The sequence below is a fragment of the Aspergillus welwitschiae genome (assembly GCF_003344945.1).
Source record: "Aspergillus welwitschiae strain CBS 139.54b unplaced genomic scaffold BDQ94scaffold_65, whole genome shotgun sequence".
NCBI lineage: Eukaryota > Fungi > Ascomycota > Eurotiomycetes > Eurotiales > Aspergillaceae > Aspergillus > Aspergillus welwitschiae.
Genome location: NW_020798759.1, coordinates 50,229 through 63,723, shown reverse-complemented (window position 1 = coordinate 63,723; position 13,495 = coordinate 50,229). Strand labels below are relative to the sequence as shown.

Below are 13,495 nucleotides of genomic sequence, written 5' to 3'. Positions count from 1 at the left end.
ATGAGTTAACCTTATCGCCTGCATGGCTATGAGAGGCGTATAAAAACTTGATGCATGGAAGCATGCTGAACCCATTGTGTTTGTTCTGCACGGATGCGAGTTTATATCCTCGTTAGCATCATCATGATGATTGATAATACCCAGACTTCAATTGAGACGCGGCTCTTCATCAACGGCGAGGTAGGGCCGATTCCCTGCAGGATCAGATGTTTTCATACTCAGTGCAATACCAAGTAGTTTCGATCCTCGTCAGATGGCAACACTTTTCCTGTGATCAATCCCTTTACTCGTGAGCCAGCTGCAGATGGTATGTGAGCACAACTGACCTCCATCTCCGGAAGCCGCAAACATATATAGCAAAGCCCAGTATAACTTACATACTCTTAGTCCACGAAGCCAATAAAGCCGACGTGAACGAAGCCGTTGCAGGAGCCAAAGCCGCATTCCCAGCGTGGAGGGATCTCTCACCTACCCAGAGGGGCAAATACTTCCATAAACTAGCCTCGCTCATCCGTGAGCACGAGCAAGAGTTCGCCCGCTTGGAGGCATTGTCTTCCGGGAAGCCGGTGTCCCGATACATCGATGCGAGCGTGGCAGCGGATGCATTCTCATACTTTGCTGAGGCAGGCTGGACCGTTCAAGGATCATCTAGCTGGAACACCCCCGGCCAGCTCAACATAACATCCAGGGAGCCGTATGGCGTGGTGGCTGCTATTATACCTTGGAATGTACCGTTTGCCTTCTTCGGCATCAAGATTGCTCCTGCGTTAGCAGCCGGGAACACCATAGTCTTGAAGAGCAGCGAGAAAGCGCCCCTCACAGTGAGCCAATCTCGCAAAAATTCTTTTAGAGCCCTTTTACTTGCCGAACTAACAGTTAATAGTGTGCCCTGGGAGCGAAACTGATTGCTGAGGCCGGCTTCCCACCAGGAGTGGTAAATGTGCTTTCAGGCTATGGTCCAACCACTGGAGCTATCCTAGCCTCACACATGGAAGTGCGCTGTCTCAGTTTCACAGGCTCAACACAGACCGGTAGGAAAATCCAGTCATATGCTGCTTTGTCCAATTTGAAAACAGTGCACGTGGAGCTTGGAGGCAAGACCCCCGCCATCATATTTCCCGACGCGGACCTTGAATCTGCTGCAGCGCAGACTTCCTTTAGTGTCCAGATCTTTAGTGGTCAGACTTGCAATGCCAACTCACGTATCTACGTGCACGAGTCTGTGGCAGACAAGTTTCTGGCTATGTTTAAAAGCATGTTCGGGGCTGCGGTTCTGGGAGACCCCCTAGACAAGGAGACTACCCTCGGTCCACAGGTCGATCAAATCCAGTATGAGCGAGTCAAATCGTACTTGATTGCTGGCGAGAAGGAAGGTATACTGACACTCGGCGGTGATGCGAAGAATGGATATTTCATCAAGCCAACGGTGTTTGAGAACGCGCCGGAGGATGCGCAGATTATGAAAGAGGAGGTCTTTGGGCCTGTAGTTGTTATTAACACATTCAGGACGGAGGAAGAGGTACTCGCAAAGGCCAACGACAGTGAGTATGGCTTGTATGCAGCTGTCTTCACGAGGGATATTGACCGGGCTGTGCGAGTGTCGAAGCTGCTGGAGGCCGGTACTGTCGGCGTGAATTGCACGAGTCCCTGTATGCCGAAAGATATGCCCTTCGGTGGCTTTAAGGGGAGTGGAATGGGTCGTGAGAGCTTTCTGCATAGTATGGATGGCTATCTCGAGACCAAGGCTATCCTGATCCAGGCGGGATCTTGATAGCTGATGGATAGCGTGTCTTCTTACTTCAGCCTAGTATGCGTAACTAGTTGTATTGGCTGAACTACCTCTACTTGAAACAAATTGGCCTGGAATGAAATACTGCGCAGTCACATGTCTTGTGAGCAGTTTCGAACACCGGCTTTCATTGTAGGAAGGCAAGTATTAGATATTGATTGAACGATTCAGTGCCGTTCTGCATTAGCAAATCTGGGAACTCTCATCTCGTGAGTGTCATTACCATTCGTAAAATACATTAAAGCCGCTTTTCTCCAAGAATTTGTCCCACTCATATCACCTATGCCCCAGTTCCTTTTGTAAATGCAACTAGCGGTCTACAACTAAGCCCAAGCTCAAGTGCAAGTCACCCTCACAACAAACCGAGCATCAGTCCCATAACAAGACCGGAAAGACCGGTACTGGGCGACACAAGAGAGATTCCAGCGTTGGTAGAGGGGCTAGGAGATGAGGAAGAAGAGGTGGAGTTAGAGCTGGAGGTAGTCGACTTCTTGGTCGCCGTGACATTGACGTTGTAGCCGGATTTGGTGTCATAAGGGTAGGGGCTGGTGTAGTTGTATGTAGGCTTAGTGTTGGCGTAGGTCTCCTTCACAATGTCCAGGATGCCATGACCAGCGGAGCAGGTGGCGTTAGTCAAGGGGTTGGGCCACACAGAAGAGTACTTGGAGTATATGCCAGCAGACAACGGGCCGGGGTAGGTCTCGTTGACATGCAGGTTGGTGGTGTCAACGTTATAATTGACATAGCCAGTCTTATTCGCAACAATCTCCAAGATGTTGGCACCGCAGTCCCAGCGCCCAAGAGAAGGCAAGCCCCAGTTCGCGGAGAGGGAGGCGATCACAGAGTAGTGGGTGTAGAAGGTATCATCCGTGGTACCCTTCAAGTGGTCAGGAATGACACCACCCAAGAGAATGCTGAAGATCTTGTTGTGCTTAGCGTAAGTCTCGTCTTCGTCAAAAGTCAGAAGGAGCAGAGTGTCATTCATGAAGTAGGAGTTGTTGAGCAAGGGAGTAACCCAGGTGCGCTCCCACTTGGCGCCAAAAGTAATGTTGGTGTCGTGCGCATCATTAGTCATGTTGGGAGTAACGAAGCCGTACTGAGGAAGCTTGTGGCTGGCCAAGTCATCCTCAAAGCTGGTAAAGTTCTTGATCTGGCGCAGACGAGTGCTGTTCTCGGCGATCGAGTTGAACAGGATCAGGGGGTTGTGCTTACGCACATAGTCGTTGGCGTAAGTCTTCTGGTTGGAGTAGTTGAATCCCTGGAATCCGGGGTAGGGTTGGTGCTCCTGGTACTCTCCCCAAGAAATGCTCTTGGTGTCGAACAAATCGGCAATGGTCGACACGTTGGCGGGAATCTGAATGAAATCGTCATTGTCCATGCCGAAGGTGTCTCCAGAGGCGGAGGCGCAGTAGTTCGGCTCAGAAGGATGAGTGACAGCGTGGAAGTTGGTCCTATGAAGCGTTCAATATCTGCTTCTAGTCTGGTCGGTCTGATTGCCTGAGCCTAAGACTTACAGTGTGATTCCTTGGGAGGCAAGCCACTTCATATTCTCATCGGCGGCCGCATCCGTATAGTCCTGAACGAGATGACAAGTCAGAGAAGAGTACAACCAAATGTGATGGATTTAGAAAGCCTGGCACATACAATGTTCTCGAGCCACACCTGAAAGAAGCGGTTGAAGGCAAGACCCTGAACGTTAGACACCGGCGAGTACGGCTTGATGGTGGCAGCGTCCTTCTCAATTGCAGAGAGGGAAGGCTCCGACACGTTGGTAACCTGGGCATAGGCCACGGAGGCCGCCGCCAACAGAGAAGCAACAGTAGCCTTCATCGTGAATTGACTTTCTCTGACGGTAGTAAGCTGGCGATCGTCAGGTGAGAAGAGACAGATGGGGAGGATGATCAGCAGTCAACTACGAGGGAAACCTGCAGTACGAAACGAGTGGGTTGCGGCCTCTTATACCGCCAGGGAGAGGAGAAGAGCGGGCGTTGGTACTACGACTAGAATAGCAGGCAGCAAGGTGAACGAGAGCACGCGAGACCATGTGCCATTTCCATGGGCTGACAGCGCAACTATTTGGTACCCTGGCAGTGAAATGCGTATCCACCCAGGTACACGATAACGACTACAGAGTGACAGTTGAGAGAAGCACGCGGCCAAGGCGGATGTTCCTATTCGATGACAGTCCGCAATTCTTGGCTCTGGGCGAGGATGAAACTAAGTACTAGGTTAGTAGTAATAGTGAATGACTGTCGACAGCAGGATTGTTCCTAAACCAAGGCCAAGACCAAGGTGCCGTCGTCCGATATGGTTGGGAGTGTGGTACGCCCGAACCTTAGCAAGTGGGGGAGATGGATACGAGATCCGACTGAATGTTACTAGGCTCCTCTGCATACCAATTTCTTCATCATGTGCGGAGACTGGGGGGGAGGAAGGTAAGACAACACCCAGCAGACGCAATAAGAACCAGTCAACTAACTATTATATCGGATGTAGATATCTCCAGCCAGGGATCTCAGCTCCGCCGGCACTAAAGCTTCCCAGCGGCTTGGCACCGCAACCCCAAGCGGGGCGCCAGTGCCAGTTGAGGGCCGCACGTGCACCGCTGGCTGGCTCTGTTTGTTTCGGGGCGCCGAACACCCTGCAGCGTGGTCAAGGGCACTGGCCAGGAAGTCTTTCGGCCCTGGATCATAGGCCAGCCAACCAGAGTGAAATGGATGTAATTATGCTCGACCCTCGTGCAGCAGATGGAACGTCCATTCCCCTTCGGAGGATTTTACTAGCAGGAGCTCCATGTCGGTTAACACCGACACAACATCAACTTTCAGGGCGCCGGGGATTGTGGTCGCATGCCACCTTGCTCATGCTTGGCACATAGTATTCCCACACCTGGCTGAATCGATCTCTGCTCTCAGCTGTTGACTAGCATCCCAATGCTGACTTCAATAATAATAAGTAGGGTAGGGTAGGGTTGCATTCGACTCATTCACGAGGCTGACTTCCGTAGTGAGACCGCAGGCTGCTCGGCTTGTGTGATGGTCTCGAAGGTAAGGGGTATTAAATTCATATCTATCATGTAGTCAAGTGATATGCTACCTTTTCTGGCACAGGGAATCGCAGTGGAGCCGGCAAGCAGGCGGGAAATTGAGAAGATGGACTCCTATCTTGCTCTATTCCTATCGCCATGTGACCATGCATGCTCTCTGGATTCACCGGATGCATTGATATGCTTTCCCCATAAGACCCGACAAGGAGGGCATTATATCGCTTAAGGCATTTGCAATCGTCCTTAAAAATCCTTGCTAGTAACAACCCATTGTTGGTCATTGTATGCACATATTTAGTAATATTACCAACCTCATAGTTAACAGGCTTCTTTATAAGGGCTTATCATCGGTCAAGTCACGTGCTTATATCTCAACCTCGGCTGTTTCCCTTCCGAACGGACAACCGACTGAGCTGGAGCCGTCAACGGTCCTACTATGATTGTCCACAGTGCGGACTTCGAGGTTGTCGCCTTGACCTTCAACAACCTTCTCCAAGCGCCCTTATCGACCCTTCAGATCTGATATCCCGACAATGATTCAACGATGAGTTCTACAAATTTCGCCGCTGCCCAGGAAAGGGTTCTGGAACGTCGTCGTCTCCGCGAAGCGGAAGCTCGCGCCCGGCTGGCGGAGCAGCAGCGGACGTCGCCGCTCAATCATCCAACCCTTCAGAGACTCCCTTATCCTCTGAATAAGCTGCCCCAGTCGGGTTTCTCGCTATGGAACGCCATCAGAGGCCGGGAGGGTATCAGGCCTGCGTACCGCGTCGGTCAGGTCGACGCCGAACTGTTAGATGAAGAATTACTGGGACTGTTGAAAGGACAGGTCGGGGACGCATTGAAATATTACGGGGTTAGTCTAGGTCCGGATAGGATATTGGGTGATGTATCGTGGATGAAGCTAACGCCCATCTGTACCAGCCTCAACTACGTGAAGACTGGTCTCACGAGATTCAATTCGCCCTCCGTGCGATCCTTTTCAAGCTCTCGATATGGGACCACGATGCCTCCTATGGCGCGGCGTTACAGAACCTAAAATACATTGATAGTCGCAGCAAAGGACCTGTGCATTCGGCTCCGACAAAGTGGCAGAAATCCCTATATGGTCTGCTTACGGTCGGTGGCCGCTACGCTTGGGGGAAATGGGAAAGCTGGCTGATCAACCAAGAGAGCGGATACGAAGAGGTAAGTATTTAGGTTTATCGGATCCTTGTGCATGATTCTCACAAATGCAGCCATCTCAGGAAGTACGCATGCTCGCCCGCATGACAGACCTCGTTTCCGCCTCTCATTCGATCGCCGCGTTTGTCTCCTTCCTTGTATTCTTAGTGAATGGCCGATATCGGACCCTGGTCGACCGCGTGCTTCGTATGCGCTTGATTCCACCTTCTGCACAGGCGAGCCGTGAGGTGTCATTCGAATACCTTAACCGTCAACTTGTGTGGCACGCGATGACCGAATTTCTCCTCTTCCTTTTGCCGCTCGTGGGTATCAGTCGGTGGCGTCGATGGCTCTCCAGACTGTGGCGGAAGACACTGTCTACCCTCAAATCGGGCAGCGAGGACGAAGAACAAACCGGAAAGCAGGGAGAATTGGCCTTCCTTCCAGAAAGGACTTGCGCTATCTGCTACAAAGACAACAACCCCACGTCCACGACAGAGGGTGAAGCAATAGCCGCGTCAGCCTCGTCGGGGGGTATTGTTGGGTCAGCCCAAACGGATATAACTAACCCCTATGAAACTATACCCTGCGGTTGTATATATTGTTTTGTCTGTATTGTACAGAAGCTCGAAGGCGAGGAAGGAGAAGGCTGGGTCTGTCTACGCTGTGGCGAGATTGTGAAGAAATGCAAACCCTGGAATGGCGATGTACTGGAAGAAACGCGACCCCAGTCAAGCTCGGGAAAGATGGTGGGGTTTGCGGTGGATGGCGATGACAGCGGCGCGGACGAACTGGTGGCGGGGGAGAGCACTGGGAAAACAAGCCCATTGCAGGAGGTGACGTCGGATGAGGCGCTTCACCACTCAAGTCAATGGTCGACCATCGAGAAGGATGCACTGGAAGAGGTACAAGATGAGGAATCAGAGACGAACGGATCAGTACAGTAGAGATTCGGCATCCTGTTTGGAGGTCACTGAGGGTAGCATTGCATCGTCTGGCACATAGCCAGTCTAAGTCCAGTCGTTGGTGTCATGCTATGGATGATGATGACAGTTATTGCTTGGAGTTGGCAATAAATGGAAGATACCCAGCACCTTATGCTCCTCTCAACCTCTTATGTGCTCACAAACAGTGCAGTAATAGTAGACATATCCAGTAGTCTACTCACTGTATTCTCTACCTCTGGTCCATCGGCGGTGATGGCTGGCCCACCCTTCACAAGCGGAACCCCACCCAAGCTGCCCGACTGCTCGAATCACAACCTGCGGTTCCTCCCCCCGAGCATCAAGTGCAGCTAATCAGATCGAGGGTGATTATACCGCGGATCGTGTCTTCCCCGCAACGGACTGCTCGCCGACTGAACCGGGGCACTCGCTCGCCGTACCTCCGAGTCTCCAGGCGAACGAGGGGCTTCTGGAGTGCAGAACGCACACTTACAACACGGAGCTCGGTATAGCCTCTCGTCACCCCTCATCCTCCATCCCCTCCATATATGGGCCATTGGCCAGTGCAGCTGTTCAATCCCTTCTGTTCTCCTGTAGTCCTATTCTGTCTTTCAACCTTCCAGACTCTGCACAATGGACCCCGCCAAACCTGCCGTGTCATCCACTTTGGGGGAGGCCAAGTACCTTGAATTTCCCTGCGTACCAGAGGGCACAAAACACGAAGATGGTACCCCCGTCTTGAACCGTTGGTCTTCTACTATCACCAGGGGCCATGAGTTCCCTGGCGCGAAGGTCTGTAATCAGGCTTTTTTTTTTTTTTTTTTTTTTTGCTCCGTTGTTTTTTTTTTTTTTTTTTTTTTTTTTTTTTTGCTCCGTTGCTCTCCCCGCAGATTCTGGACGAGTGTTGACCTCGTGTGAATTGGACAGGCTATGCTCTACGCGGCAGGCATCCCCGATCACAATGCCATGACGAAGAGTCCCCAGGTTGGTGTTGCGTCTGTGTGGTGGGAAGGCAACCCTTGCAACATGCACCTGTTGGATCTGGCCAAGACGGTGAAGAAGGCGATCACGGACCAAGGCATGATCGGGTGGCAGTACAATACTATTGGTGTGTCGGATGCGATTGGCATGGGGAGTGAAGGTTGGTGCTGAACAAACGTCAATATTCTAGCCCTTTCTAATAGAATGTTAGGTATGCGATTTTCTCTCCAAACCCGTGAGATCATTGCAGACAGCGTGGAGTCCGTAACGTGCGCTCAATACCATGACGCCTGCATTGCCATCCCCGGATGCGACAAGAACATGCCTGGTGTGGTGATGGGTATGGCGAGACACAATCGGCCCTCGATCATGCTCTACGGTGGTACTATCGAGGTTGGGTATTCCCAGCTCCTTCGGAAGCGGGTAAGCGTTTCGACGTGCTTCGAAGCGGCTGGTGCCTACACATATAACACTCTCCGTCAGCCGGATGACGGAGGTGATACCAGCAAGACCAAGGACGAGATCATGGATGATCTGGAGAGGCATGCCTGCCCGAGCGCGGGGGCGTGTGGTGGTATGTTCACGGCCAACACCATGGCTACGGCCATTGAGTCCATGGGCCTCTCCTTGCCCGGCTCGTCTTCTACGCCTGCATCTTCCCCGACTAAGATGCGTGAGTGTGTCAAGGCAGCTGAAGCCATCAAGATTTGCATGGAGAAGAACATCCGTCCTCGGGATCTGCTGACCAAGCGGGCGTTCGAGAATGCCCTGGTCATGACTATGGCCCTGGGAGGTAGCACCAATGGTGTGCTTCACTTCCTGGCTATGGCCCGCACTGCCGGCGTGGACCTTACTCTGGACGACGTTCAGCGGGTCAGCAACAAGATCCCTTTCATTGCGGACCTGTCCCCTAGTGGGAAATACTACATGGCGGACCTCTACGAAGTCGGAGGCATCCCGTCGGTTCAAAAGTTGTTGATCGCAGCTGGTCTGCTCGACGGCGATATCCCCACCGTGACCGGCAAAACTCTGGCCCAGAACGTCGCATCGCACCCATCGCTGTCTGCTGACCAGGTCATCATCCGTCCCCTGGATAACCCTATCAAGGCGACGGGCCACCTCCAGATCCTGCGAGGTAACCTTGCACCCGGTGGTGCGGTTGCTAAGATTACCGGCAAGGAAGGGCTCCGGTTCACGGGTAAGGCGCGCGTGTTTGACAAGGAGCATCAGCTCAACGAGGCCCTGAACCAGGGCAAGATCCCTCACGGCGAGAACCTGGTTATCGTAGTTCGTTACGAGGGCCCGAAGGGTGGCCCGGGAATGCCGGAACAACTGAAGGCCAGTGCAGCGCTCATGGGAGCCAAGCTCACCAACGTGGCACTGATTACGGACGGGCGGTACTCTGGCGCTAGTCACGGATTCATTGTGGGGCATATTGTCCCTGAAGCTGCTGTAGGAGGACCCATTGCCGTTGTTCGGGACGGCGATGTGATCACAATTGATGCCGAATCGAACGCCATCACCATGGATGTATCGGATGAGGAGGTGCAGCAGCGTCTGCGGGAGTGGAAGCCCCCGGCACCGCATGTCACACGAGGTGTGCTGGCCAAATATGCCCGGTTGGTGGGAGATGCCTCGAACGGAGCCATGACGGATCTATTTTAGGGAGTGGACTGGCATGATTGGTCCAATTCCCAGTTTCTCAATGATTTATTTATCTCTCAAGGTGTATCCATACTATAACCCAACTTGGCTGTGGAGACTTGTCCAATGACGCAGCTGTCCTGTCATGGTAGTACTCTGGAATAGTTTGATACTATGTACACATCAGGATTCCAAACAATGAATGAAATCGAAAGGACCATGATGCCTGGCTGGCCCTGTATTCTTCAAAAAGGATCATTTCTGTATACAATCCTCCCATTCATCTACGAAAGATGGTCTCGTGTTTGGAGCGGCAAGAACTCCGGCACCCGAGCGACCTTGTAAGGACTAGCGCGGGATGAGTCAGCCACCGAGCTGCAGCGTGACGCCATGAGTGGATGTGAATCACCGCCGGCAAATTTGCGACGAACGAAAGTATCGCAGATCCTCCACGGTCTTGCCTCCGACCCTCTGACAGGCCTGTTGTTTGTCGCCGCTCCCTGTCGTTATCCGCCACCATTTCTGCTTCTCTTCCGGATTCCGCTCCGCGATTCTAGCCCGCCTGCAGTTACGCCAGTTAAGGTTTGCGTTCCTCAGTCGCAAAGTGTGGTTGCGATTTTCTATTACTGGCGCTGCACAGAAGCTAGGTATGAGCGCGCCCGCCGCTGCCAAACTCCGGCCACCATCACTCTGAAACTCGGTGCTGTACTCTTTTTGAGTCTCCTGCACAACTGGCTTTTACGTGGCTTTGGGATCAATAGCTGACCGGCCTCGCAGTTCTTTTGCGACATCAGGCGCATCATCCTCCGCATCACCGTCCCGCCGACTGGAATCTCCGCGTCAAAAAGCTCCATGTGACCCGGAGGTTACTTGGGTCAACCAACAATTGAGATATCGTCGTCATTCGGTGGGAAACAATCCTTAAAACAAATTAGGCCGTCCTCCTCCTTGCTTTGGTTCGAATAAAGACCTGGTGGATCTGTCAGATTGTTCGGAACCCCCTAGGCCCAGCCAGCAGACCAACGTGACGGATACCCAGCATTCATTGGTCCAAACCATCCCGGGGTACAGTTTAAGTCGTGCCTAAGAACAAGCTCTCCTTACCTTCAAAATTAGTCTATTCCAGACTCGTTGCCTCACAGCGCGCTATCGTTGGGCTTCCCGGCTGCTGAGTGTTTCGATCGACCCGCTCCGTTGCCTCACTATCGATCCCGGAGACTCTCCTGACCCGCCAAAGAGGTGCCGTTCTCTCGGCTCGTGTGAACTTCGACTCGCATTCCAGAACGGATCCGCCTCGCTCCCGATCGTTGGTCCCTAAACTGAGGGATCCCTGACACTGGGTGTTAAGGCCTGGGCGATCGGTGAGCGGTAGAGAGGTTCCTGTTTAGGGGCGACGCAGCTTCGCGCCTGGACCATTCGGTAGTCATATAAGTATCCCCAACATTGTCTTCGTCGCCGCCGGGGATGGGGTCGACAGATGTCCCTCTAACCTCCCCTACCACCTCTCGGTCCGGTCTTGTGGATCTTGGTGCTTCTCTGCGTCTTTGGGATTCAACTTACACTGCTATCACAAAGTCTGGTGCTTTTGCTTCACTCGCTCGTCTTTTTCAGGCATATAGCTACGATGGCACGGTGAACTGGGGAAAAGTCGTCTTCTTGACTTCTTGTTTCGTCACCATGGTGGGATGCGGTGTCATTTCTTCCGTGCTGCGCCGCAAGGCCTGGGGACAAGTTTCAGGCAAGGCACGTTTTCGTCGAACGCGCAAAGGCTTCTCCAAGCGCTCTGAAGGGATGGTCACTTCCTCAGATGAGGAAGACTACGATAGCACAGGGTCTCTACGCCATGGCACCGAAGGCACTGTTGTTGAGAAGACGGAAGTGCCTCAACAGAAGCAGAGCGAGAATGGTTGGTACTACCTCGGTGTTTCAATATTATGTACTGACATAAACAAGCCCACGATACAGATCCAGGTCTCCTGAAGAAGCACTCATCATACCTGTCATACACAACATCTACTGCAACATACCCTTCTATCAGAACGTTCTTCCGTCCGCATCCTCAAAAGGACAAATTGCCCACCAAGCCCTCGCCGATTCCGTTGTTGGTTTTTGTGCATGGCTTGGGTGGATCTCTTGCGCAGTTTAATCATTTGCTTACGAGTCTTTCCAATGTCGGACCTTGCTTTGGGATCGACCTCCCTGGATGCGGCTTATCGTCTTTTTCGCCCACTTCTTGGGACGCGTATACTGTTGAAGCGCTGGCAGAATTGCTTGCTACAGCCATTGAGCAGCATCGAGACAAAGAGGCAGGCCAAGGAGTGGTTCTGATCTCCCATAGTCTAGGCTGTTCGCTGTCGGCACTGTTAGCGTCCTCCACGTCCTCGACAGGCACTGGTCTGAAAGAACATATCCTCGGTCTCATTGCCGTTTGCCCTCGTGCTGGGCCCCCGCCCCCGCATGATGTCGCCAAATTCCGTCGGCTCCTCCACGTACCCAGCCCAATCTTTGACCTCTGGCGCTACTGGGATCGGCGGGGCGGCTTACATAGCACCAGCGTGAACAGGCTTGTCGGCGCAGCAGCAGATCCCGATACCAGAGGCCTTCAAGTCCGCTATAACAAGCAAAGCAAAACGGCCGTGTGGAGACGAATGGCATGGGGAACACTGCCTTCGTACGACAGCAATGGCAAGCCCATTGGGGGCATCCCAGGCGAGGATGTTTGGGCGGGTGTGCGCACGCCCGTTCTCCTAGTGGCTGGTGAAGCAGATGCGGTAAACAAGCCTGCAGAGCTAAAAAAGATCCTGGAGTTCTTTGGCCGAGCAGGGTGTAGCGTGGATGACGATGCGGATGGAGTGTGCTCCATTCCCGACGCATCCGAAGTTCACGATACGATGCCGGCATCATATGATCGGCGGGCACACGAAGAGGAGTTCGGGGTGGAACCACAGATTGAAGAGAAGGAGATGACAAGTGAGTCTGATCGTCCGGGATCTCGGCGGTCGGTCAAGACTGTTGTCTTGCCTGCTCCGGCGTCTCATGCACTGATCTACGACCGTGCGACATACCGCACTCTCGCCGGGATCATCCAAGATTTTCTCAGCCAGCACATCGATAACCGCCTCAGCATGGGTTGGCAGCTGCAATATTTGAATACTTCCGGCAAATGGGACGTGAAGAATCTGGCCAAGTGGAAGAAGGTGGCACCAGTGTCGGAAAGAATCGCTGACACCTTCGCGGCCCTCAAGATGCTCCGGGAGGTGGACGAAGAACACAATCCTGTTCTGTTCTCTCAAGCTTACCGCGACAAGATCTATGCCGTGATTGATATCAGCTACGAGAATCCGGTATACAATCCCGCGTCGATGGAGAAGGGTGGCATCCACTACCACAAGCATCCCACGGTTTCAAAGATCCCCCCTACTCCCGACGAGGTTCGCGATTTCATCGCTCTAGTAGACCGACTACAGAATGAGATAACAGAGAAGATGGAGAAATCCGGCAATCCCGAGGGCCCACGTCCGGTGGTGGGAGTCCACTGTCATTATGGATTCAACCGCACGGGATTCTTGATTGTCTCATACTTGATCGAACGGCGCGGATTCAGTGTGCCGGAAGCGATCGAGGAGTTCGAACGGCGACGTCCACCAGGAATTCGTCACGAACACTTTATTGATACCCTATTTGTGCGATACTGCGTTGGGCTGAAGCGGGCGCCCACGCTGTAGGAAGACTGAGTTGGGTTTAGCATGAAGGCAGGCGTTGGCCGGGATGATTTCGGGTTATTTTTTTCCCTTTTTTTCTTTTTTTTTCCTTGTAATGGAGGATAATGGGTTTTCCTGATGAATCACGATAATTATACCATAGACTGTACAGTAGGGATGGAAATGAAATAGAGAAATGCGTATGCTGAACATGCTCGTTATCTAGTTG

General features: G+C 52.6%; 6 protein-coding genes across 6 annotated transcripts; 5 read left to right on the top strand and 1 right to left on the bottom strand.

Moving 5' to 3' along the window:
* Nucleotides 1-123: 123 nt before the first annotated feature.
* Nucleotides 124-1,771, top strand: BDQ94DRAFT_175817 (aldehyde dehydrogenase family protein; the record flags this gene model as incomplete). The annotated part of the gene is made up of 4 exons (XM_026772565.1): nt 124-180; nt 238-307; nt 388-821; nt 884-1,771. 4 exons carry the CDS (start codon nt 124-126, stop codon nt 1,769-1,771), a joined length of 1,449 nt encoding a protein of 482 aa, XP_026620252.1.
* Nucleotides 1,772-1,982: 211 nt separating this feature from the next.
* On the bottom strand, nt 1,983-3,337 carry BDQ94DRAFT_154345 (acid phosphatase PHOa; the record flags this gene model as incomplete). The annotated part of the gene is made up of 2 exons (XM_026768283.1): nt 1,983-3,240; nt 3,304-3,337. Coding segments are annotated over 2 exons (1,133 nt in total), but the record flags the coding sequence as incomplete, so codon positions are not given.
* Nucleotides 3,338-5,269: 1,932 nt separating this feature from the next.
* Nucleotides 5,270-7,094, top strand: BDQ94DRAFT_154344 (pex2/pex10/pex12 family protein). The gene is made up of 3 exons (XM_026768282.1): nt 5,270-5,688; nt 5,757-6,020; nt 6,071-7,094. The coding sequence occupies exons 1-3, from the start codon at nt 5,380-5,382 to the stop codon at nt 6,941-6,943; spliced, it is 1,446 nt and encodes a 481-aa protein (XP_026620250.1). The 5' UTR covers nt 5,270-5,379; the 3' UTR covers nt 6,944-7,094.
* A 67-nt stretch (nt 7,095-7,161) lies between these two features.
* Nucleotides 7,162-9,865, top strand: ilv3B (putative mitochondrial dihydroxy acid dehydratase). The gene is made up of 3 exons (XM_026763725.1): nt 7,162-7,732; nt 7,868-8,081; nt 8,133-9,865. Exons 1-3 carry the CDS (start codon nt 7,574-7,576, stop codon nt 9,584-9,586), a joined length of 1,827 nt encoding a protein of 608 aa, XP_026620249.1. The 5' UTR covers nt 7,162-7,573; the 3' UTR covers nt 9,587-9,865.
* Nucleotides 9,866-9,955: 90 nt separating this feature from the next.
* On the top strand, nt 9,956-10,423 carry BDQ94DRAFT_163814 (uncharacterized protein; the record flags this gene model as incomplete). Its single annotated transcript, XM_026769821.1, has 2 exons — nt 9,956-10,270; nt 10,343-10,423. 2 exons carry the CDS (start codon nt 9,956-9,958, stop codon nt 10,421-10,423), a joined length of 396 nt encoding a protein of 131 aa, XP_026620248.1.
* Nucleotides 10,424-10,680: 257 nt separating this feature from the next.
* On the top strand, nt 10,681-13,317 carry BDQ94DRAFT_118835 (RNA 5'-triphosphatase domain-containing protein). Its single transcript, XM_026763724.1, has 2 exons — nt 10,681-11,471; nt 11,519-13,317. The coding sequence occupies exons 1-2, from the start codon at nt 11,030-11,032 to the stop codon at nt 13,288-13,290; spliced, it is 2,214 nt and encodes a 737-aa protein (XP_026620247.1). The 5' UTR covers nt 10,681-11,029; the 3' UTR covers nt 13,291-13,317.
* The last annotated feature ends 178 nt before the right edge of the window (nt 13,318-13,495 follow it).